The sequence below is a fragment of the Dama dama genome, chromosome 13 (assembly GCF_033118175.1).
Source record: "Dama dama isolate Ldn47 chromosome 13, ASM3311817v1, whole genome shotgun sequence".
In the NCBI taxonomy this organism is placed as follows: domain Eukaryota; kingdom Metazoa; phylum Chordata; class Mammalia; order Artiodactyla; family Cervidae; genus Dama; species Dama dama.
Window position 1 is genome coordinate 23,291,633 of NC_083693.1, and position 26,381 is coordinate 23,318,013.

Below are 26,381 nucleotides of genomic sequence, written 5' to 3' on the forward strand. Positions count from 1 at the left end.
TGCTTCTCATCTTTCCAATTTCTCATTTTCTCTCCCATTCTGTAGGTGCCAAAGAATTTGTATCCCTTTTAAAATATTTTAATATTGAAGCAGGTAGAGGTACATGGATGCTTTAAATCCCCATCTTGGTGCAGACTTATTCTCATAGTTTTTAAAAAGCACCATTTCCAACTGGACACCCACACCTGGACTGTGCATGCATTTTACTTCAAATTGTTTTTATTGGAACTTGGGACAGCTCTGTCCGACTATAATTTAGGAAGCAGAAAGGGCATTTTTACTCATGCTGTCTTTCTCCTCTTTAGCTAGGGTGATAAGCAGATTTTTTAGCTTTCTGTAATATTTTCTGTAGATGGCAGAACATGGTTAATTTAAGGAAGCTTTGTGGAGTAGGGTCAATGTAGTCGGACAAGGGCTTTTCCTTTCTCATTATCTAGATCACAAATTCATCCACCCAATATGCCCTCAAGACCTAAAACATAGCTTGTGCTATAACTGGTACTATAAACCTTCAGGGTGTGAAAGAGAAGCACAGTGTGGCTTTTTAAAAGTGCTTTTCATTTTATTTCTTAAATTTATTTTAATTGGAGGATAATTACCTTACAATATTGCGTTGGATTCTGCCACATATCAACATGAATCAGCCGTAGGTATATGTATGTCCCCTCCCTCCTGAACCTCCCTCCCACCTCCCGCCACAGTATGGCTTTATTACAAACTTTTTCAACATAGAAGAGGCAGAGTGGTGTCTCTTAAGGTTTTAAGAGTTTATTTAATGGTTTATTTAAAGCTTGATGAAAGCCCACTTTGTTCTCTTTATAGGGAGTCATAAAAGAGCTGATTTCCAGAACACATTGTAATTTAGCCAGTTCTTTTTTTCTTCTTGGAGGATATGGCAGGATGAAGGGAGATTGGGGAGGGGGTGGTGTATGTGAGACACAGAGACACGATGTTGAAGTCACAGCCTGGACTGGGCTCTCACGGGCTTCACTTTGTCTCCAGCAGAAATGAGCCATTGCATGTGCTTTCCAAAGGGAAGACAAACAAGTGCTTTTCACTTGGAAATTAGCTTCTGAACTCTGGTACAGTGTTTGGAAGATTATTGGTGGGGGTGGTTTAGTCACTGAGTTGTATCTGATCTTTGTGATCCAATGGACTGTAGCCCATCACGCTCCTCTCTGTCCATGGGATTCTCCAGGCAAGAATGCTGGAGTGGGTTGCCATTTCCTTCTCCAGGGGATCTTCTCGACCCAAGGATCCAACCCACATCTCCTGCATTGCAGGTGTATTCTTTACCGCTGAGCCACAAGGGAAGTCCTTGGAAGATTATTAGGACTCAGTTAATTGGCACTGCTTTTAACCCAGTCATCTGGGGTCTAGCCCTTATAAACAGATTTACACACGAATGTTTGACATTTTCCTCTTCCCTGGTGTACAGCTAAGGCCCTTCTGAGTTGAGCTCTGATGGGAGTCCCTGATGTAACGCATAGGAACCAGGGGCTGGAATTGTGGGACTGAAACAATGTCCTCCACACCATCTAGGCTGGCTTTCTGCCTCTAGCACATGCAGGAGTAAAAGTCTGGTTGGAATCTAACCTATGTTTAATGTTTCCCTGGGAAGCTTCATTGTAACTCCATAATGGAAGTCATTGTTCTTGAGTCTCTCTCAGGCTCGGCAAGGGCGATGCGCAAGTCATAAGCAGGCAGTGCCTGCTTTCCTTTGTGCCCCGTCCTAGAAAAAGGTTAGATCCCCCTCAGTGTGTGTGTTCTTTTTAAATAGGCTGAGTTCAGATTCACCATCTAGTATAGGCAGGAGTGGAGTTGGTGTCTCGATTTTACCTTGCTTCTTCCAGCATCTTTTCATCAGTCTTGTTGATTTTCCTGTCAATTTATAATAAATTCCTTACATATGAATGAATTCTGTCCTGAAAGTATGTTCTTAAGCCCAGCAAAGTTAGCCTAGGTACCCAACTAACACCATTGTCTATATAGGACTATACTGTAATAGGTTTATGATACTTTTCACATAAATAACACATAAAAAACAAACAAAAAATAAAGAAAATATTTTTTAATCTTACAGTTGCTGTTGTTCAGTCTCTAGGTCATGTCCAACTCTGCAACCCCCTGGACTGCAGAGCACTAGGCTTCCCTGTCCTCCACTATCTCCTGGAGTTTGCTCAAATTCATGTCTGTTGAATCAATGATGCTATCTAACCATTCTATCTTCAGCTGCCTGCTTCTCCTTTTGCCGTCAACCTTTCCCAGCATCAGGGTCTTTTCCAATGAGTTGGTTCTTCACATCAGGTGGCCAAAATATTGGAGCTTCAGCTTCAGCATCAGTCCTTCCAATGAATATTAAGGGTTGATTTCCTTTAGGATGGACTGCTTGGATCTCCTTGCAGTCCAAGGGACTCTCAAGAGTCTTCTCCAGCACCACAGTTTGAAAACGTCAATTCTTTGGCACTCAGCCTTCTTTATGGTCCAACTCTCCAATCCGTACATGGCTACTGGAAAAACCATAGCTTTGACTATATGAACCTTTGTGGGCAAAGTGATGTCTTTTCTTTTTAATATGCTATCTAGGTTTCTCATAGCTTTCCTTCCAAGGAGCAAGTGTCTTTTAATTTTATGGCTGAAATCATCATCCACGGTGATTTTGGAGCCCAAGAAAATAAAATCTGTCATTGCTTCCCCTTTTTCCCCTTCTATTTGCTATGAAGTGATGAGGTTGGACGCTGTGATCTTATTTTTTTGAATGTTGAGTTTTAAGCCAGCTGTTTCACTCTTTTTCACCTTCATCAAGAGGTTCTTTGGTTCTTCTTCCCTTTCGGCCATTACAGCAGCGTCGTCTACATCTCTGAAGTTGTTATTTCTCCCGGCAAGTTAGTACCATACCTTGGAAAGTACAGTAGTACAGGACAACAGCTGGCATGCAGGGGCTGGCATCAAGTGAACAGGCAAAAAGAGTTGGTGATGGAGGAGGGAGAGGAGGTGGGAGGTGGTAGAGCTGAGGTGTCATCAGCAACAGGAGACAGAAGGCAAGCTGTGATTTCACTCACACACACCTGATGTTGATGGAACACACATTCACATCTTTGCAAGTTTGAGACTTAAAGGTTTGTATGTAGGGGACTTAAGGTGTTACCTTAAAGAGCTTTGAAAAGCCACCACTTTGTAGAATGGGCTTCTCTTCTGTCCTCTACCCTCATCTCTAGATATGATTCAGGGGAGATACTCCTGTTAGTTTTTCTGCCTTCCTTTCTAACTGAGAAAGCAAATTGTGAAGCACCCCACTATTTACCAAACTACATTTATTCCTGCATTCCTCTCTTCCTCTTGTAAGCGGGGTGGGGGCTTGGATTTAAGAGTGTATGCACTTCATGTCCATGGGCAGGGTAAGAATAATGCCTTTGTTCAGGATGGGAAATTGGAGATAAACTCATTTTAGTGGTATCCTGACTGATGACATCATTAGGTGCTGAGACCCTGCTCCTCATCACCAAGAATGGTCCTTTTGTCTCTGATGCTGCTGCTAAGGCGCTTCAGTCATGTCCGACTCTGTGCGACCCCATAGATGGCACCCTACCAGGCTCCTCTGTCCATGGGATTTTCCAGGCAAGGGTACTGGAGTGGGTTGCCATTGCCTTCTCCGTTTTGTCTCTAGGGCAGAAGAAAAATCATAGGCTCCTGCTAGCCCAGCTGAGTAATTTATGGAGCTGCCACTTCTTTCCTCCTCAACTCCTCTGTCTAGTTTGACTGTCTAGTTTGACTGCCGTTAGAAGGTGGCAGGAGACTTCTATTATCTCTGAAAAAGATCAGGTGATAGCCGAGTTGCACCTGAATGGCCTATGTAGTTGAAAGCAATCTTGGGAAACTCTAGTATTTCCTCAAAGACTGTACTGGGGACTCAAGAGACTTTCAGAGGTCATCACTGACCTTCTGAAGAGGTGCCTTAGAAGTTGAAGTAGGGGCTTGTGGGGACTCCCCTATGTACTAGCTTGGAAGTTAATAATACCAAGTTGAAAGTGAGCAAAGGTCAGACAACTAAGGATCAGTTGAAACTGAGAGAGGTGGGGTTCAGGATGGTGGGGGGGGGGCACTTGTATACCTATGGCTGATTCATGTTGATGTATGGCTAAAACCATCACAGAATTGTAAAGTAATTATCCTTCAATTAAAAGAAACAAATTCTTAAGAAAAAAGAAACTGGTAGAGGAGATGTGGACATCCAGCACCAGGACCATCTGAGGCAGAATATCACTGGAGAGGGGGAGACAAAGCTGCATGGAAATGCTATGAAATAAGACTCTAAACTGGCTCCTGACGTAGGAGAAATTTATTCCTGGATGGTTTCTGAAGATGCACTGCAAGAGGATAGTAATGGTTATGAAAGTTTGTGTCCTAAACATTATATGAGGCAGGAGAATGTTGTAGAAACAATGTGGGCTCAGAAATGAGGTCAACTCTCACTTGTTGGTTGTACGTCCTTGGACAAATTACCTAACAAGCCTGAGCTCCACTTCGTCATGTGGAAAATGTGGAAGTGTAGAAGAGTTGTCTCTATCTTTCTATCGGTGTCTATTGCACTAACATAGTACTTGGAAAAATGTGGACACTTGGTGTGTTTGTTGTAGGAAACTAACATTCATCCCTATTTCCTTATAAAGTCTTTGCTGTGTTTGTGGGCTTGGATTCTGAGAACTACATTTCCCAGCATCCCTCATCAGCAGGATTCTGATTTAGACTCAGAATGGGAGGCATTCAACGTGATTCAGAAGCAGAAAATAGAAAGCAGAAGTCATTATTGCACCTGCAAATTTTTGGACAATCACAGGAACTTCAGAAGACAGTAGACATGAGCTTTTGCCAGGGTCTTCTCAGACCACCACCTAAAGATGATGTACTTCGTGGTGATGAGCAGCATAGATCACCCATGGCCATTTTAGGGGTCTCTGTATTTTCTTATTTCCTGAAAGCTAGTTTTGGTTTTCCCTGACTTTATCATCTCTGTTTATCCAATAATATTGCAAACCTCTAACTCCCTGCATTAAATCTCTTCCTGCTCAAAATACCTAGATAGGTTTCTGTTTTCCTGGCTGAATCTTACAAACATATCTGAGTTTGGAAAATATAGAAAGACTGGTCAGAAGGAATGATCTTATGTTTTCCTAATAAAAAGAGGAACATTTGAAAATCTGAAAGATAGACTCTTGTGAAATCTTGGCTCAGATTTAACCAGGAGAGCTTGCAGAAGAGGGGATGGGAAGTCATAGGCATCTGGGTAAAAAGTGAAATTTTAAATTATTTCTCTCTCACTGCCACTGGACAGGGAATTCTTGACAGCAGAATGATCTCAAGCAGAATGAATTGAACAAAGAAAAATGTAACCGGAGTGGCAAAATAATCTTCCTCATACTGATGTACATGAGACTGTAGGTGGAGAAGGGGAGGTTGAAATAAAGAGATTTACTCCATAATAGACAGAGATGCACCCGCGTAACCTGTGGTGGGAGGCAGAAACCTATAATTGCAATGAAATGATATCTCTTTAACGTTTTACTGGGCAAACCTCCTGGCCCTCAGAAGTGACATTAAATAAATGTCATCTGCACCCCGTTCAAATAGCCCTTTCAGAGTTGGCTAAATGGTAAGATTTGTCTTTCTATTATCTGAAGAAAAGCATGGGCCTTTCCTCCCAGGCAGACCACAAGGCACTTCATGGAGAGGATCTCAGGCTGCAACTTGGTGTAACAGAAAGCCTATAATTTTGCTACATTCAGCGGTGGACGCAGGGTTGTCAGTCTTCTACTTGTGCGAATTCACTTCACCCTCTTCTTGCATGCAGCTTTTTGGTAAAGACAAAGGCTTATTTTTAATTGAAGTATAGCTGATTTACAGTGCTGTATTAATTACTGCTATACAGCAAAATGATCCAGCTATACATTTTTAATATTCTTTTCCATTATGGTTTATCATAGGATACTGAATATAGTTCTCTGTGCTCTACAGTAGGATCTTGTTGTTTATCCATTCTATATATAAAAGCTTGCATCTGCTGACCCCAGCCTCCCACTCCAGCACCCCCTCAACCACCTCCCTCTTGGCAACCACCAATCCATTCTCTATGTCCACGATTCTGTTTCTGTTTCACAGGTGGGTTCATTGGTGTCATAGTTTAGATTCCACATATAATTGAAACCGTATGGTATCTGTCTCTTTCTGACTTACTTCACTTAGTATGATAATCTCTAGTTGCCTCCATGTTGCTGAAAGTGTCATTATTTCATTCCTTTTTATGGCTGAGTAATATTCTATTGTATATATGTACCACATCTTCTTTATCCATTCATCTGTCAATGGACATTTTGGCTGTTTCCCTGTCTTGGTTGTTGCAAATAGTACTGTTACAAGCATAGCATTGCATGTATCTTTTTTGAATTATAGTTTTGTCTGGATTTATGCCAAGGAGTGGGATTAGTGGATCATATGGTGATTCTATTTTTAGTGTTCTGAGCAATCTCCATACTGTTTTCCACAGCAGCTGCACCAACCTACATTTCCACCAACCGTGTAGGAGGGTTCCCTAAGACAAAACATTATTTTAAACTCTGAGTCTGTTATCTTATTTTCTACAAAAAAATCAGTTAAGATAAAGAAGCAAATATGAACCAGTAACAGGAGTGTTTCTCTTCCATGATTTGTTCATGGTTCCCCACATCAGACTGGGGTTGAGAGAACAATTTCAATATTTTGAATTGTCCGGGTGGCTCCTTGGATCTGAGCTTCCATTTTCTTCTGAGACTTGAGTGCAATTTCCTCCAACGCTCACATCTGATTGGTTGAAAGTAGAGTACCTAAGGGTGAAGTCCAGGAAATTCCCATCTTTACAAACCTAACCTACCCAATGCTTCCCTTGTGGCTCAGCTGGTAAAGAATCTGCCTGCAACGTGGGAGACCTGGGTTTGATCCCTGGAGAAGGGAAAGGCTACCCACTCCAGTGTTCTGGCCTAGAGATTTCCTTGGACTATACAGTCCATGGGGTCACAAAGAGTCAGACATGACTGAACAACTTTTACTTTAAGCCACAGAAGGGAAATTTCTTTGGAGAGATTCAGAGATGAGCCAGGGTGCTCAGTCATTCTGGGGTCCACTCAGTGTACTGGGCCAGATGGAAGAGGGTCATAATGAATGGATACAAACTAGGGAGGATGTGGCTAGTCAAGGTCACAAGGAGTGGGAAATGGAGATGCTGTAGCTAGAGACTGGGCATAGTGATGCCAGCAGCTCCAGATGTGAGGGGGAGCAGACTCAGAGCTCATCCCGGACACAGCCGGAGGAACTTGTGATTGCATCTTTCATGTATAATTTTGAATTGCCACGCCAGAATGCATTAAGGGTCTGGCTACTTCTCACTCCAACTTCTACCATTGGGTAGATGTGATCAGATAATCTACTGCTTTGGAGGACACACATATATTAGGATAAGCAATGAACATGTTGATAATGCTTGAACATGTTGATGATAATTTCTTAAGAAACTATTCAGGGTGTTTGTAAAGACTTAAGATTATCCTTATATATACATGGACGAATTCTGCCCGTTACCTGGATAGAATTAAAAGTGTTAAGTAAATCAGGAGAGCAGATCCCCTACAGCAGGGACTGGGAGAAAGAAGAGATTAGGAGGAGGGCGCTGCAGTGCAAGGCCAGAGTGAGGAGGTCCAAGAGCACAGCTGACTGATGTTTGGGTAGAGCGGAGGGCGCAGCCAGGAACACACTCAGCAGTCCCCCCTTCCCTCTTCCTCGCCCCCCAGCCCACTCCAGCTGCTATGGTTAGAGGGTCTTCTGCAGGGAAAAGAACGGCGTCCTGCCCATGCCCTCCCCCAGCCCAGTGCAAAAGCTGCCACTACTTGCAGCTTTAGCGCTCCTTTCTATCCACTTGACTCCCACTGATGAGCAGCAAAGGACTGCAGTCCTCCCCCAGAAAGACCAGGAGAGGATGGGGCTTCAGTGGCTTCTGGAGTTAACTGCCATTCTGGGAAATGCTGCAGCATTTCCTCAAGGACTGGATGGGTGACAGGTTTTACAGTGAGAAGCTGCAAACCAACCAAGGTAACAGACTAGAAGTGTAACACCAAGGTCTTGGTAGCCACACCTCGGGGGAAGGCACCATGGGAAGAGGATGAGGGCACGGACGGTGGGCTTGGATTGCAAGAAACAAGCTGACTCTGTGGACCTCAGCTGCTGACGGAGAGGGCAGCTTCCTGTCCTTCCTTCTCCTGGCTCGGCAGAGACCATTACCACACACAAATCAAGGATCTCATGGATCCAGGTGGTCTCTCCAGGGACAGCATCTGGATCTAGAGGGGTGGCTGGACCAATGATAGCACAGCTGATGCCTTTGGTGGCTTCTGTGAACTGGCGGAAATTGGCAACAATATGGCAACAATATGCTTGAGTCATCCCCTGTCCTTTGCTGTCACCAAGGAGGGGGAAACTTCCTAGAATGGGTAGTCTAGAGTCTGTCCATTTCTCAAAATTTCACTCATTCGAGGCCCAGCTCATCCAGCATCTCCTCTGTGAAACCTGCTTTAAATCCCCCCAGCTTGGATAAGTGGTTCCCTTTTATCTCATTCTGCCATTGGTTGGGCTTCCCAGGTGGCCCAGTGTTAAAGGACCCGCCTGCCAGTGCAGGAGACATAAGAGACGTGGTTTGGATCCCTGGGTCAGAAAGATGCCCTGTAGGGCCCAGCAACCCATTCCGGTATTCTTGCCTGGGAAATCCCATGGACAGAGGAGCCTGCTGGGCTACAGTCCATGGGGTTGCAAAGAGTCAGACATGACTGCAGCGACTTAGCAGGCTGGCAGGCCATCAGTTGTGCATAATTGTCCCATTAGACTTGAGCCTCCAGGGCCAGAGGTTAGATCTCCCACAGTGCCCAGAACAGGGCTAACTCCTTGCTGGCATGCAATGTGTCCCTGAAGTTGAATGAATGACTGAAAGCAGATGTCCTTGGGCACACTGGGAGCCTCCTCCTTACCTGTTCGTGCTCGCTCCATCTGTTGAGCGGCCCACTGTTGGGGGTTGGGTAGGGTGCATGTGGACTACACCCGACAACTCCCCCAGGACTGGGTGCTCACCAATCTTTAGGTATGTGAGAGGGGAGGGGCCAGAGTGTGTGTGTGTGTGTGTGTGTGTGTGTGTTTAGAGGAAAGGGGAGCTGCCTTCAAAGGTATGTGGACTCAGTCCCTAGGGCTTCTTTCCAAGTTCTGCTTCCTCTCAGTAGTAGAGGTTGTCACAGAGAACAGACAAATTGAAGATGAAGAGGTGGACTAGAGAACTACCAGCTAGAGCTCAGGGAAAGGGTTTATGCTGGCCATCCACTTGGGGGACCACAGGGACCAAGTGTCGCCAGGAGAGTTCAGAGCTACTCTGCGCCTCCGCAGAGGGCCAGGAAAGCGGTCTGCTGCCAGCACCCCAAGTAGAGACATTATCCATAACCCTGGAGGGTGGCCAATTCCGCTACCCAGGGCACAAGCAACTGCTATGGAAAACAAGTCCCCACTGAACATCTTAGAAGGGCAGGCGGACAATAAACAAGGGAGCAAATAGCAAATATGTCAGGGTTTCCCAACCCTGGCTCTGCACTAGAGGGTTTTTTTGTTTGTTTGTTTGTTTTTAATACTGAGCCCCTCATTCGTTTCTAGAGATACTGTGGACCCCACTGTGGCCTTGGCAAGGGGGTCTGTTACAAATTTTCTGCAGGGTTGTATACGTTGTGCTAAGTTGTTTCAGTCGTGTCTGACTCTCTGCGACCCTGTGGACTGTAGCCTGCCAAAGTCCTCTGTCCATGGGATTCTCCAGGCAAGAATACTGGAGTGGAGTATTGCCATTTCCTCCTCTGGGGGATCTTCCAGACCCAGGGATAGAACCCGGTCTCTTATGTCTCTTACATTGGCAGGCAGGTTCTTTACCACTAGGGCCACCTGGGAAGCCCTTCCCCAGGGTTGAGAACTACAAAATAAGTGAGATGATTCAGATGGTTTATAAGGACCACCTAGCAGAACAATGTGTATGTAATAGAGAGTGATTGACTCAGAGACCAGGGATGGACACTCCGGGAGGTAACATTCAGTTTGAGACTTGAAAGACAAGGCAGAGGTGTCCTGCAAGGATCTGGAGAAGAAGCTTTGCAGGCAGAGGACACAGAATGTGCAAAGGTCCTGAGGCTGGAATGAGTGTGGCGTGGCAAGTCCTAGGAGAAGCAAAAAAACCTGTGTGGCTGGCATGTAGTGAGTCAGAGGGGAGAGGAGCATTGAAGACTACATGAATGAAACTACAGTGAAAAGATGCTTTGAATTTTCTTCCCAGGGTGAAGGAAAGCCACTGACAGGTTTAAGCAGAGCAATTGCGTGAGTAGAATTCTGAAACTCAGAGCTGCATGCATTTCATTTGCTCCCACCTACCCCCACTAGACTTCTCTCTCTGCCCAATCCTTTATCTGCATTTTCACAATAACTCCTGCAAGGAGCTAGTTAGATGTAGTTAGATATCTTCTCCATTTTCTGGCTGAGAAGGCACCAGTGTTGAGTGTCTCATCCATGTTCCCCGGGCTCTTGAACTGGATCCTCTGGTACCTGTCCCAGAGCTCTTGCCTAGAAATACTCCTGAGCATGAGGAGCTGCCTCAGTTGCTACACTGAGTTACACGCACTCCAACCCTGGCCATCAGGATGAGAAAGCTCCATCTTGGCTTTCCTTGAGTGAGGCAGATCGCCCCCAAATGGGTCTTCCTTTCAAAGGGTGCTGAGTTGGCCATCCCATCTCAAAGGCGGCCCAGCAGCTCCAGTGTGACAACCTCGGTCTAGAAAATGACGATGCTTTGAACTAAAAGAGGTGTTTTGCAGCATGAGTCTCACCCTGACTCACCTGGAATCTGCACTCCTCGTTGGCTGGGCCTGGCCTGCCTGGTCCACACGGGACACGGGGCTGTCTCCCTAGAGCCTGGCTGCCAGCTCCTCATAATCTATTACTGCCCAAAGGACTGGCTGCGGACAGCTGGTGCTGGATCAGTGTTAGAGAAGCGTGTTTAATATTTAACACTGGACTCATCTTCATGGCTACAGTATTTGGGGTTTTCTTGACACACTTCTTGGAACCCCTTGGGAACCCCATTTCCCACCCCAGGTTCCAGGGGGATGTGTGATGGATGGCTGGGGAAGTGGCAAGGAAGACCGAGAAAGGCCACCAAGGATCTCCAGCATCTTTGTTGGGTGGGTCTGTTGAACTTTGGCTACAGATCTGGATGATCTGTAGGTTGGCGAGCTCGATGCACTGTGTGTGGAAACTGGCCCCACCATCTAAGGATGGAAATAAGACTCCTGCCCTCATCATGAGGCCCAAGGGCAACGAAAACATTGCTTCTCTACAGTAGCCATGGAAACCTCCCATTGCTGTGGATGCCCTCCCCCCGCCACCAGAACAGCTTGTTCAACGGCCTTGAGGGCCCCTCTGCCTCCTCGCTCCATTGCTCTAGGCCAAGCCTCGGGTTCCCAAAAAGAGCGGTAACTTGGCTCTCCAAGTACCCACCTGATTTTGGTGGGTACCAAGGGAAAGAGCCCTGGAGAGGAGAAAACAAAAGGATGGGGATAAAGATGGGAGGAGATGGGGACACCCCGCAGCGCTGATGAGAGCCGAGCGGGCTGGGGCAGGCTGTCAGCGTCACCGGGAATGCGATCAGGGCATGTAGGAGGCAGCACGCGCGTCTGGAGCCCCATCTGACTGGCATCATTCACTTCCCTTCCTGTTCTATTCATTCTGGAAGGGGAGCCTTAATTAGGCATGAAGAGATTTATCAAACAGCAGCCCCCGGGGAGCGGGTAGTCTCTTTTGCCATCTGGATGGACAGTTTCTGCCCTGTGACAAAGGCAGTGGGAATGATTCATGAGGTCCCACAGCTCCACCCCCTGGGCCTGGAAAAACCTGAAGGGCTCTTATCCTCTCCAAAACAGAGCGAGATTTCACCTGTGCCGCTGGGCACACAAGCGGCGGTTCATACCGAGGTTCTCCTGACTCTCTGACTGATGCCCAGACTCACGAGAGCCAGGACTGTGCCTCAGGTCGGTTTTCAGTTTACAGTGACTCAGCGGCACTGATGAACAGAGGAAGCCCTGAAGTGGGAACCAGAAGACCTGGATGCAAATTCTTTTGGTGACCTGTGTGGCTTCACATGGTTTTTGCCTCAGTCTTAGGATCTACACAGTGGGGATAATGATTTCTGTATCCTCTCAACTCACTGATTCTTTGGAGGTTCCTGTGGCATCATATGAGGCAAAATGATTTTCTTAATTATATAGTCCTTGATAGGCATTGAGGATTTAATCCAACAAACATTTATTGAGCAATTGCTGTGTGCTATGCACTACCCCCGGTGCCGTGATGGACATAGATGAATAAAATACGGTCCCTGCCCTTGGCGAGCTTACAATCTAAGAACGGTCATAAGACAAGTGCACAATAACTATAATACAAGGCAGAATATGGTAAGTGCCGTGAGAAAGGTACAAATAAAGTGCTATGGTGGTTCAGCGGATGGCGAGATCCCAGTGGTTGGTCAATCAGGGGAGCTTCATGAAAGATGTGGTTTCTGCATGGGCCTTGAAGGAACCAGAAGAGAGTGTTCCAGGGGATGGGAAAAGCAAGACCAAAGGCACGGAGATAGGGAGACCTGGCGCCTCTTTGAGGAATGACGACCATTCTAGATGGACCAGCACAGGGTATAAAGGAAGGATGGGGCCTTCTTGGATGGCGTGTGACGTCAGGACAAAGACTTGCACATGATTTTAAAAGTTTGTGAATGGCTGGAGATTAAAAAGATAAATCTCTATGAATGTTTAGGATAGACTGGAGAACGTGCAAGCATGCCCAGAGGAGCCCCGTGAGAGGAGACCGATGTTGAAATTGCCAGAGCAACCAGAAGGCAAGGATGGTGCAAGAGCAACAAGGGAATGCATGCAGAAGAAACCAAGATGATTTCAGGGTTTCAGAACTGGGTGGAGAGACTGTGGAAGAAGAGGAGGCAGAGATGACAGGTTTGGCTTCAGAGAGACTGAGTTTCTGGCACCGCCAGAGCAGATGGGATGAATGATCAGTGAGCAGTGTACAGTCAAGCCTGGAGCTTGAGGGAGGCGCTGAGCTGCAGGAAGTGGAGGATGACTTCACAGCAAGGTGGGGGGTTGCCAAAAGAGCATGCAGGGCTGTGATGAAAGGGGGCGCAAGGAGAGCACACCATGGTGGGGGAGGTCTGAGCATGGGCCAAGGAGAAGAGAGGAATACAACAGTCAGGTCTACCATGGCTACTCTCTAGATTAAGGTAAGGGCATCAATAAATAAGTCATAAATACATAAATAAATAAATACATAAACAAACAATGAAGGGGCAATGGGAAAGGGGAGGAAAATCATGAGAATGTGGCCTTCTGGGCATCCTGGGGACAGGGAACGTCCAGGAGTCGGTGCAGGGCGGAGCAATGCAGAGGGCTTGGCGATGAGAAGGGGCTTTTGACCTGAAGTCTCTGGTCACAGGAGCATGGGGGCCAAGAGGGGGTTGAGAGGGAAGGTGGCACCAGCACCAGAAAGCCCCTCCCGGGCCTGGGGATGAAGGGGTGAGGCCACGGGGGTCAGGACGGGTGGGTGCGTGCCCGTTGGTGGAGAGAGAGCACAGAGGGCAGAGTGGCTGAGGACCAGCGAGGGGCTGGATGTCCCCTCGGAAATGGGAGGAAGGCAGTGAAAGGGGAGCAGAGGGGCCAAAAGATCTGGAGGAGACACTGCATTTCAGATGGTTCCATCTCTGCAGCAAAGGAGCAGGCTAAGAGCGGCTCATCTGGGGGCTTGAGGAGAACGCAGAAGGGCTGAGGGGCTTCAGGGTGGGTGAGGACGAGGGGACTGGGGATGACTGAGGGTCGGGGAGATTGGCTGACTGCACCCGCTCCCGGAGGCCCGTGGCCACTGTCGTTACAAGGCAGCAGATCAGGGTACCAGATACCACGTACAGACTGGGACTCCTTGGGGCTGCCCCAGGCTAGCCGGGCTGGGTCAGACGCTACTGTGGACTCTCAGGCAAATTGAGCTCTAAGTAGCAGGAGAAGACGGTTGCCTCCTGATCGTGGTGCTCAGATGGAGAGGGGTGGTTGGGGAGGGGAAGCCAAGGCCTCGGAGCTCCTGCCATCACATAGCCGAAGTGTTTTGGCGGCACAGAGCCTGCAGGTTGGGAGTGGGGACAGGTGGACTGTCCGGGGTCCCCAGCATTCTCTAGAGAGAGCCCAGAGGCAGATGGTCCCTGCCCCTTCAACTCTATTAGTTTCAGTTTAAGGAACCAAGACCAAGAAGAGACAGAAAGCAAACCATGTTTTAAAAAGAGCTCTGGCCCCTTGACTCCTCTGCAGGGGGGAACACTGACGGGAACATGGACGCAGGGCTGACTACGGACATGACATGAGGCTCCTCTCTGCACTCGCCACTGGAACCTGCTGGAACCCAAGGGCTTGGCTAATCCCCTGAGCCTGGAAATTCTGCCTGTTCCCCAGGATGCTGGAGGTTTCAACAAGGAAACGTCTTCCAGGGCCTCTGAGATCTTAAGGGTGAAAGGCCCGGGAGAAGTGCAAAATACGAGACGTTAATTTCCACTTCTTGTGAGAAGTCCAAACCACTCTGCTCCCACAGAGGCTGTGAGGGCTGTTGTTTTTTAAAATATTCACTTTACAATGCAAATCCCAAATCTCAGACTTCAAGTGTCAACAACAACACAGAGATGCGGATGTGGTTCGGAGCTGGAGCATCCGCGTGTGGGGTTAAGAGGTTCCGAGCATCCTTCCACCACCCCCACTGGCTTCCCATCAGGCATTAATTTCGAGCAAATGTCCTGCTCTGAATCATCATTGATTATGTCTGGCCTCCTAGGCTTGGAAGCAGATCTTGATCCCTTTTCTTAACTCCCTTCACCTTCAAGACAATGTTGGTGGTGTTGTTTTTTAAACTTATCTTTCAAATAGATTTTAAAACACTTATTTATCAGGTAAGAGAATGAAGCTAACAAATCAAGCTGGCTAATGCTCATCTACACGTGACCTGTGATTCTAGCCCCAAGTTATCCGCATGGAGCCAAGGTTTCCCCAGGGAGATTATATCCAGTATTTGGATACTGCATTTGGATATTTGGGTTTTAAAAAAAGTCTGAACTCTTCATCTTCATAGGGTTTGTGCCAAATTCTAAAATCACTGCCTCTGTGAAAACAGGGAGGTGGGGATGGACGTTGAACCCTCTCCCCGGAGAGCTGAAAACCTCAGTGTTGGAGCTCAGTGCTGGCTAGTGTGACCATCAGGATAAGAAAGCGACAAGAAAGTGACAGTGAAACAGCAGTCTAGCTGCAGCGGCCCCGCAGCGTGCACGATGCGGAAGCAAACACAGTGGCCGCAGAGAAACGGAGCGCGGCGCTTACCGTTCTTCCTGGCCTCACATTCTGGGCCTCCCGAGGCACCCAGAAAGGCGATTTTTAGAAGGATGACATTTATCTTTGTCGTGCCCTTTCAAGCTTTTGCAGTGGCTTCCCTGGTGGCCGAAGAGAACAGGACTGTCCCTGTAGTGACATTCTAACAGGGTGAGGAAGGAGGCTAACCCTGAGGATGAAACCCCAGCTTCCCTTCCTCCATGATGGACTCAAGTTGCTTTAAAGAACCACCACCACACTTGGGACCCTCGTTTGCCTTATTCTGGGCCAGAGCACCAACTCCCTTGGTAGGGAGTTGTGATTTTTCAAAAACACGCTTTGGGAACACCCTAGCAATTGGGTGTCATCTGCCTGCTCCGTGCCGGGTTCCTGGGGGTTCTTGCAAAGCTGGAATATGACCTGTCCACCGTGTCTTCTCCACCCTTCTCCCCAGATCTGTGCAGGTCAGTCTTGGACAGGCAGGTCAACCATGGTTCATCCTGTGGACAGTCCAACTCTAAGTTCACAGAAGCAAGTGCTCAGCTCTGTACTTGGCCTCCGCTCCTCGATGACCAGGTGTTCCTTTGCTGGGCTGAACATTCCAACCTCCCTCTTCTCTAAGAACAGCACCATGTTAGACATGGGTCCAGTTTTCCCCTCTGGGTCTTGGCTCACCTAGAATTCACATTTCTCAGAGGCTCGGGGAAGCTGTCCACAGGTGGCTCTCCAATCACCCATAAGCCCAAAGACCTCTCCATTCCGGGAGGCAGCGTGCCATTCCCAAGTCGTGGGACTGGCTTCTTTTCACGTCAAGTCCTTCTGCCCCCAAAGATGCACTGAGTCTCAATCTGGTCCAGGTGGGTTCTCCACACCTTCTTCTTGTGGCTTATCTGCCTAATGCTAGATGAACACCACACAGTTATAAATACTCAGGTCAATATATATATGCAGGAATAGATATATATATTCTGGTCACTGTTTTACACTTGAACAAAGAAAACCACTAGCCTGCTTGTTCTAGAGTTTGTGCCGCCCCGACTCCCATCTGCCTGTGGTGTAGCTGGCAGGAAACGTGAGCCACTGAGTCCCATCGGGCGCCCAGCTTACGTGGCCCCGTCGCACTGGCCGACAGTCAGTTTCAAAGCCCCCTGCTCGTGGAGGCTCTTCAGGGCCTTGAACTCCAGGGGCATGGTGTGGGGGCTGGCCTGGGAAGTGTAGCCGTACTTAAGGCTGTCGTAATAGTGGTACTTGACAGGATTCTGGTTCTGATCTAGCGGAAAGGGCCAGAAGCCGTAGAGGTAGATCTGGTTGCAGAAACGCGTGGCCAGGGTGTACATCAAGAGCCCCGTGGTGGGTCTTTTGATGTGAACTTTGTTAGTCAGCCAGTATCTGGAGAAAAAAAGTGGAAAAAAAAGAAATGCACAAAAATTAACATGAATTTATGAATTATCCTTTCCAGGAAGGGGCGGATTTTTATCTTGCTCCACAGCCTGCCTCTTGCCACTCCAGGAACTGCAGATACCAATCGAATGACCGATTCCAAGGTCCTTTCACAGAGGACTGACAGTCACCATTTTAATTAATTTATTTTAATTGGACGATAATTAGAACATTGTGGTGGTTTTTGCCATACATCAACATGAATCGGCCACAGGTATACCTGTGTTACCCCCATTCTGACATCCCCTCCCTCCCCATCCCATCCTTCTGGGTTTGGGTGCCCTGCTTCATGCATCGAACTTGCACTGGTCCTCTGTTTCCCATATGGTAATATACATGTTTCAGTGCTATTCTCTCAAATCATCCCACCCTCTCCTCCTCCCACAGAGTCCAAAAGTCTGTTCTCTACATCTGTGTCTTCTTTGCTGCCCTGCATGTAGGATTGTTGGTACCATCTTTCTAAATGCCATATATATATATGTGTTAACATACAGTATTTGTCTTTCTCTTTTGGACTTACTTCACTCTGTATAATAGGCTCTCGGTTCATCCACCTCATTAGAACTGACTCAAACGCATTCTTTTTTAGAGCTGAGTAATATCCCATTGTGTATATGTACCACAACTTCCTTATCCATCCATCTGCCGATAGACCTCTAGGTTGCTTCCATGTCCTAGCTATTGTAAATAGTGACAGCCATCATTTACCAAGTACTGGAACTGCCCTTAGGCTCTGTGCTTTCATATATGTGATTAGATGTCAAGAACACAAGCCTGTGAATACATGCAGATGCAGACACGAGGTTGAGAGATGAAAGTGGCTTGCCCAAGGTCACCGAGGTAGAAAGGAAACGACCTTGCCTCGAGCTCAGCGCATAGCAGTGCGTGTGCGCTCAGGCGTGTCTGACTCTTTGCGACCTCATGGACTGTAGCCCGCCAGGCTCCTCTGTCCGTGGGATTTTTCCAGGCAAGAATCCTGGAGTGGGTTGCCGTTTCCTACTCCAGGGCACAGTCCCGACCCAGGGACTGAACCTGAGTCTCTTGTGTCTCCTTCACTGGCAGCCGGATTGTCTACCACTGAGCCACCAGGGAAGCCCAGGCCTGTTGAAATCTAAAGCAGGGGCTGGCAAACCTTCTCTGTAAAGGGCCAGGTGGTGGCCACACTTCTGGCCTCTGCCGTCATGGCGCTAAATAGAGCCACAGACCACACACGCGGGTGTGGCCGATCTTAGTGCTCTGGCCAACTCAGGTAAGGGGCCACCTCTTGCAAGATGCCCACCGCCTAGCGCCATGCCTGGCTTTGGCAGGGGTTGATGTCCTTGCCTCCTAAGCATCATCAGGTTTCCTTCCCATCCCTGCCCACAGGCCCCTCGACCCTCTGATGTGGGCTGCCCATCTCTGAGCACATGTGGCTTCCCTGGAGGGCTGGAGGCTGGAGGGAGGGAGCAGCAAACAGTGGCCTGCCCTATGCGGCTGGGTCCTGCAATGGAGTCTGCCAGGAGTGTTAGAGGAGACAGGGGCGGGGTGGGGAAGAGTGCTTGTTGTTGTCTAGTCACTAAGTCATGCCCGACTCTTTGCAACCCCATGGACTGTAGCCCGCCAGGCTCCTCTGTCCATGGGATTTTTCAGGCAAGAATACCGGGGTGGGTTGCCATTTGCTTCTCCAGGGGATCTTCCCGACCCAGGGTTGAACCCACGTCTCCTGTATGGGGAAGAGTGGAGCCTTAGGCTAAGGCTTCCGGTGAGTGAGGCACTGAGCTCCCTCCGTGCACAGAGGGCCTCAGTTTACCTGCACAAGAGAACAGTCAGGAAGAAACCACCCCCATTTCACCGACTAAGGGACAGAGGTTGGAAGAGGGTATCAGTGACAGTTCTGTCAACAGCCACCTGTGTGCCCTTGAGCTAGTTGCTTCTCCCTGCTGAACCGACTTTTCTCATTTATACGATGACGGGGCACAGACCAAGGGATCACCAAGACAGCCTCCGGGGGCTTCCCAGGTGGCTTGGTGGTGAAGAACCCATCTGCCAATGCAGGAGATGCAGGTTTGATCCCTGGGTTGGGAAGATGCCCTGGAGGAGGGAATGGCAACTCACTCCAGTGTTCTTGCTAGAGAATCCCATGGACAGAGGAGCCTGGTGGGCTACAGTCCACGGGGTCACAAAGAGTCAGACACGACTGAGCGACTAAACAACAACAAAGACAGCCTCCAAGTTCCATATAATCCAGAAGTGGGAAAACAGCCACTCTCGTTGTCATCACTTTTGTTTCCCATCATGGTTTTTCTCCTGCTTGGATTTAGAATGAGAGTGTGGTCCAACCTCTTTATCTCTAGTAAAACCTTCCACTTACCCTATGCTGAGCCCCTTTATTTTTTTTGATTTAAAAAAAATTTTGGCCCCATCGCATGGCATGCCAGATTTTCCTTGATCAGGTACCAAACCCATGCCCCCTGGGCTGTGTGTGGAGTCTTAACGATTGGACGGTCAGGGATTTCCTGAAGTCCTGTAAGCGTAATGTGCAGGCTCAATGGCACTGAGCTTGGGGGGACCCTGTGGGGTGAAGACAGGGAGAGTGCAAGGAGGAGAAGAATCCACAAGAGCAGCAGCTGGTCCCTGCTAAGTGCTTATCTATGTCGGCTTAACCATCTCTAGCAACGGGGAGCTCATCCCCTCCTGAGCTAGTCCATTGCACTTTCAGCTTTAACTCAATGCTTCTCACCCTAGGCTGTCCACTGGAATCGCCTGCAGCTTTAAGAGGACCGAAGCCTGGCTCCCACCATCCAGGTGCAGCCTGGACACTGAGATTTTTAAAAAAACCTCCCCCAGCAAATTCAACTGTACAGCCAAGGCTAAGAAGCCCTGCTCTAACTGGGAGGCAGTTCTGCTACAAGAACCTAAGAAGGAGACTTACTTAGAGAAAAGAGAGGGGTAAAAGTAAGCATGAGGCATAGTCATGGAGTTTTAAAGACGACTGGGCCTGGAGAACTCATCCAGCTTAACAACCTGGCAAGCGGATATAACAGAGCGAGCTGGGACACGTGTGGAGGGAAAACTGACACTGGCCTCTGTGTTGCCAAGGAAACCGGGAGCAGCATGGCCTGCGGCATCTAACAGGGCGCCCGGTTTTACGGTTGTCCTGTGTGGTGTCAAGTTTTCTAATTTTTTCAAAGCTATCCGAAATCTGGATTTTCAAGCAAATTATCCAAATTTTTAAATGCTGGCAACTAATTTAAAACATTAAAAAAAAAAAAATCACATGGGTTCCTCTTGAGTGAGTTAATAGACCACATCTGTGAGTAATCCACGGGTCTCGTTTTCGTCTCTCAATGTACAGAGGGAAAAATGAGAATCCAGGGTGACCCGCCTGAGAAGAGGCAAACTTCTCACGCAGCTGGTCACACAGAGCTCGGATAAGTGCAGCTTCCCCGCTCCTGTTTCCTGGGCTGTTTGCGCGCCATGGTGATTCTGCGGGGGAGGGTGTCGGGGCTGAGATGAGCTGGCTGCAGCCACTGCTGACGCTATCCAGAGACACACGAGCCACGGGCTGTGTCCCCACATGGGAGCATCTCACAGATTGCTCACTTTCTGAGATATTCAAGCCTAACAACAGCCACATGCCATATTCGGGATTTGCAGTTTGTTTATTTTCTGATCGCAAGGCTTTAGCAGGGTAAGACCTTTAGAAATTACTTTTTTTTTCCCCTGGCTATCGATGCTCTGCCCAGAGAGGGGCCGGGAAGAATGAAATCAGTGGGGAAACGTCCAGGTAGCTCCTAGGTGGGTCTGAGGTTACCCAGACCTGTGCTGTGCCCTCCTCACAGATATGCCTGTCCCCTGTGTGTCCTCTGGGTGAACTCTCCCCCCACCCCCGCCACCCCCAAACTAAGCTCATGAATCACGTCTTCCTGGAAACGCTCCCTTTGTTCCCCTCTCTTCTCCTCTGCTCAAACTGAGTTAGTCATTCCCCCGTTATTACCATGCGTTTTGTTCCCATGTTTCCTATTGTGCTTCTCAACCGGGGCTGATCCTTCATGACTGTCTGGGTTGGGCTTCCACTTGAAACTACACTGTGATCTCCCCAGGAATGGGGGCCATGCCTTACCCTCCTTTGTGGGGCGATCAGAGGCCCCTGGCTCGGTGTGTGCTGCAGGCAAGCCACTGTGGCAGAGACAGCATCACTCGACCAGTCTTCCCTGGGCACGCCTACATCTCTCAGCATCCCTTGTCAAGGAGCTGGGGTCACGTGACCAGTTCTGGCCAATAGGCTGCAGCCGGAGATGGCCCCCTGCTGGACTAATGGTTCCTCCAGTGCTTTTTTTCGTGCCTTGGAGAACCTCAGTGACTCCTGGAAAGATGTCAGCCTAAGATAGAAGAATCCTAAGTCCTTGAATCGCTGGTTGGAAGAGAGCCCCCGCCAACCTGCATCACACTTTGCGAGGATGAGAAACTTCTGTTGTGCGAAACCACAAGCGCTCCGGGGATTGTTACTGTAGCATAAACTAGAACTGATTATCCTGGCTTCCATGGCGCTCGGCAAGTGTTGGACTTAAATGGAACTGAAAAAGGGGAAGTGGTAGAAAAGGAAGGGGCGGCTAGCAGTGCACACAGCTTTGTGAGTCTGATCGGCTGGGACAGGAAGAGAAAGGCCCAGCCTCTCAGATCTGCTGCCCAGGATCACTCAGGGAAAGGTATTAGGAGCAGGAGAGGCTCCAGAGTGAACTGAGCACAGAGGCAGGAGGGACCCTCTCGTTTCCAATTCTGCCTGTCTGGGTAAACAAGAACTCCTGAGCGAGGTCTGACAGGGACATGGGGCCGCCGACTAACGAGCAGCTTGTTCTAGAAGCCGGCAGGGTGATGCAGGAACAAATCACTCTCCATTTCCTTTATCTCTCCTCAGCCACCCTGGCCAATTTAGAGACGGTGTGCGTGGCCGACTTGTAGACGATTTCTTTTCCTTAGGATAACAGCTGGGTGTTAAAACACAAACTAATTAATTTTGCCTTCCCAAATGAGGTTAGCTGGGTGTATCCGGGATGCTGCATTGACAATGCACCTTTAATATCCCAGTCTGGAGGTTTTAATTAGAAGGCAAAGTAATCTCCAAGAAAGCAGTAATTATTTTTCAAAGCGGTTACCCCAATTGCCAAGACGATTAAGCGCCATGTTTTACGAGCGTGGACGGCAATAAATGAGGAGGGCCAAAAATCATGGCCAAACTGTATTTTTTGTCTTTCTCCCTGGATTCCCATGCTCAGCACATGGCAAGCGTGGCGGTTGCCACGGTCAGAAAAGGTGGCCAGGAGGGCTTTCTCTAAGCTGAGAGCACTTCGTGGGATATGGCTCATATCATCCCTAAGGAACAGGAATGTGTCACAGGTGGTCGCGGAGGGACTCTTGGGGATGCTTTGCACAGATCAGCAGCAAAGCCAGGAAGCAGGGCTCTCAGACAGCCTGGTCTCTCGTCAACTACATCGCCAGCCAGCGATGTGGGGGACCCCACAGCCTATCACTGTCCTTTCCATGGCAGCACATGAGAGCTCTGGCGTCTTGGGGGGATCTCAGGATGCGGCTTTCCAGCTTTGTGGAAGTGGAGATCGGAGGTTTGTTTCAGAGGCTGGGGATTCTTGAGGCTGATGCCTGGTCTCCAGGCCTCCATGTTCATTACCCAAGTCAGTGCTCTCACTCCAGTGAGCCAGGCTAGCCTCAAGTCTGACCGTGCCACCAACAGAGCCCCCGTGACTCCTGGGGTCCACAGGAGGACATCCAATACCCTCAGCCCAACTGGTGAAGCCCTTGAGATCTGGGCCTGAAATCCCTCCCACCATCTGGCGTGCCCAGCCACACCATTAGCAGGGATTTCCGGCTTCTTCCAGGACACCACTACCTCCTACTTCTCCTGACTCCTTCTTACAGTCTCAGCTTCAATGCCACTTCCTGCAGGAAGCCTTCCAGGACCTAGCTGGATGCTTCTGTGTCCTGTGTGCTGTTATTTTCCTATTGTAGCACCAACCGCACTATAATGACTTGCTTACTTGTCTTTCTCCTCCCCTACAATTTAAATTTCTAAGACAAGTGGGTTGACTCCCTGCTTCCATATTACCCCAGATCTGAGTATAGCTCATCCACAAAGTGGGTGCTTCACAATCTTTATTTAATGAAGCAATGAGTGAAGATGAGCAAGTAGAGGCTAGTGTCTCCCTTTGGGGGAACTGGCAGGAGAGGTGGAGTCCGGCCTTACCCTAAACCCTTCTAGGCAGACACTGAATCCTCAGGCTTACAGCATCCTAGACAGTATGCTGCCCAAAGAAAGGAGGAAAAACAAGATGCTGGTTACTTAAGGGGTTCTTCCTGCTACATATGGGTCGGGGAGCTCCCTGCTCAAGGTGTCAAAAGACAGCCACTCTCGCATAGGTATTGCGTATGTCCCTAGGGGCCATGTGGGGACCTGGCAAAACCATTTCCTGGGGATTTAAACCTTCTGGCTAGGGCTTTCCTGGTGGCTCAGTGGTAAAGAATCAGCCTGCCAATGCAGGAGACGGGTTTGATTCCTGTTCCTGGAAGATCTCACATGCCTTGGAGCAACTATGCCCGTGTGCTGCAACTACTGAGCCTGTGCTCTAGAGCCCCATGAGCCATGACTCCTGAGCCCACATGCTGCAGCTATGGAAGCCCGTGCACCCTGGAGCCTGTGCTCGGCCACTGCAACGAGAAGCCCGCACACCGCAGCTAGGGAGTGGCTCCAACCCCCGCAACAGAGAAAAGCCCAAGCAGAAACAAAGACCCAGCACAACAAGAAACAAAACAAAACAAACACCTTCTGGCTAGATTCTAGAATCTAAACTGATGCCACTACAAACAGAAAATATATATTTATACATTTAACCTCATTCATAATGGAAGGAATCCAATTTCACACAACAGTGAGATGTCCTTTTTTTCACCAGATTGGCAGAGATAGCAGGTATTAATAATATGTCATGTTGGCAAGGTTAAGGGGAAACAGGCATTTTCAATAATCATAGGTGGAAGTGTAAATTGGTACCTACTTTTAGGTTGGGCAATTTGGCAATCTCTAGGAAAACTAACAATGTGTGTAGCAAAAACCATCTCTTTGTAGCAACAGCACATCTAAAAAGCAAGCCTACATACATACATATGTGTGTAGATGTCAGACTCGGATGATCTCTGTAATAATGATTATACCAGCAGAAGATTGGAAAAGCCTGTGATGCCCACTGATGCCTTCTGCTTACAGAAATTATGGTCCAGATATGGTGGACTGTTAGGCAGCTGTGAAGGAGAATGAGGTGGTGCATGTCGATATGGAATAATTTTCAGAATTTAGCAAATGCAGTACTTAAAACATGCTCCCTAAGGTGTGAAAATGGATATCTCTGGAAGGTTACACATAGAAAAACCAGTTTAACAGGCTGTCTCTGTGGAGAAGGGCTCACTTTTCACTTGAAATCCTTCTGTACTATTTGACTTTTTCTTTGGACTATGTACACTGCTATTAAGAAAAAAGACAATCCATTAAAAATGACCAAATGCCATCTGTGCTTTAACACCCCAGTCCTTCCTCCCTTTCTTTTTTTTTTTTAAGCTGAAGTTTTATTTAAAATGTAAAAGAAATAGTTCTTGAAATACAGATGAATAAAGTGAAAAGATATAGTCCTGTCTTCCTACTAGTCAGCCAGCCTATCCAAGTACAGGGCAACATGCAGTACTTCAGTACTGTAGAATTTCACAGTAGTTTAGTGTTAGGTTATCTGTGCCTAGATTATGTAGAGATTCTCAGTGTGTGATCTTTCTCGGTTCTGGGTTTGCACCTCTACTGAGCATGAACAAGGGCTCCTGCTCCTTGGCTGTAGCCAAATCCCTTGGGCCCAAAGTTCTTTGCATACCATCCTTTACAATAGATTTCACCTTCTTTCTCAGTCAGAGTTGTTGACTCAAGACTCTTCCCATACTTAGCACATCGGAAACAGTTTTTGTGCCAGGGCTTTCCCGCTCCAGTGATCTTCTCAGCAGTGTATACGGAATCCCCACATCTGGAACACTTCTCGGCACCTCCGTATTTCTGAGCAAATTTAGAAGTGTTTGGGTTTGTTGTCGGCCTGTGAGGTTGAACACTGTTAGGCTTGATGCCCAGCCTCTCACCCCCGTCCATGTTGCGTGCCTGCGCCCTGGCCATACCCGTAGCCTTTTGGCCCGTCCTTCTTTCCGTAGCAGGATTTGCAGTCGATCTCTTCATCATGAATTGCCACTGTCGTACTATCTAAATGCTTCCTGCAGGCCATGCACAGAAAGCAGCAGCGGTGGAAGCTCCGGCCGTCACACTGCACCTCCTCGGCGTGGTACACGGTCCTCCCACAAGCCCCGCACTTGTTGCCGCCTCCCCAGACAGGCATCTCGAATCGGAAGGAGGACCACGCTGAGTGCTCGAGAACAGGTCGCAGAAACGGCAGAGGGAGTCTGGCCTTCCTCCCTTTCTTTGGGTAACACAACCATGAGATTCCCTGGTGGCTCAGTTGGTAAAGAAACTGCCTGCAATGAAGGAGACCCAGGTTTGATCGCTGGATTGGGAAGATCCACAGGAGAAGGAAATGGCAACTCACTCCAGTATTCTTGCCTGGGGGAATACCATGGACAGAGAAGCCTGGTGGGCTACAGTCCAAACAGGGGTGGTAAAGAGTTGGATATGACTTAGTGACTAAACCTCCACCATGGAACACACTTTCACGTCTGTATCTGTGTTCGCCGGAGGAGACTGGGGCAAACTACTACCAGGTGCCTTGTGGTCAAAGAAACCAAAACATAAAACAGAAACAGTATTGTAACAAATTCAATACTTTAAAAATGGTCCACATCAAAAAAAAAAAATTAAAAATAATTTATAAAAAAAAAAACTTGTATATTGAAGTCATATCTCCCAGTACCTCAGAATGTGACCTTTGGAGATAAAGGTCTTTATAGAGATAACCAAGTTAGAGTGAGGGTATGAGACTGAGTTCTAATCTAATCCAACTGATGTCCTTAAAGCTGGAGACAGACACACAGGGAGGATGATGAGGACGGCCACCTACAAGCCACAGAGAGACACATGGAACAGATTCTTCCCTTAAAGCCCCCAGAAGAATTTCTAGCCTCAAAACTGTAGGGCAACACATTTCTGTCTTTAGGTCACCCGCCCTGTGGTGCTTTGTTACGGGAGCCCTTGCAAACTAACACACTCACTGTATAATACGGATTTCCCTTTCCACAGCCCAGGAAGGGGCATGCCTTGCAGACTGGACATCTCCAAGAATGCGGAACTCATCCGTTCCTAAGAGGCAACCCTCACTTCAGATGATCGTATTTGATGGAATGTTCTTCCCAGTGTCCAGAGGAAACTGGACTCACTCTAGATCAGGGGTCCTCAGCCTCGAGGTCACGGATTGGTACCTCCTGTCA

General features: G+C 48.2%; 1 protein-coding gene and 1 pseudogene across 1 annotated transcript in view; both read right to left on the minus strand.

Annotated features, from left to right (window-relative positions):
* Positions 1-12,420: 12,420 nt before the first annotated feature.
* The window catches only part of ST8SIA2 (ST8 alpha-N-acetyl-neuraminide alpha-2,8-sialyltransferase 2), a 78,986-nt gene continuing 65,025 nt past the window's right edge, over positions 12,421-26,381 (minus strand). The window contains exon 6 of the mRNA XM_061159593.1: positions 12,421-16,877. Within this exon, the coding sequence (XP_061015576.1) occupies positions 16,592-16,877 (286 nt within the window). The 3' untranslated portion in view covers positions 12,421-16,591. The remainder of the gene's footprint in view (positions 16,878-26,381) is intronic.
* Positions 24,671-25,385, minus strand: LOC133068344 (cysteine and glycine-rich protein 2-like; annotated as a pseudogene).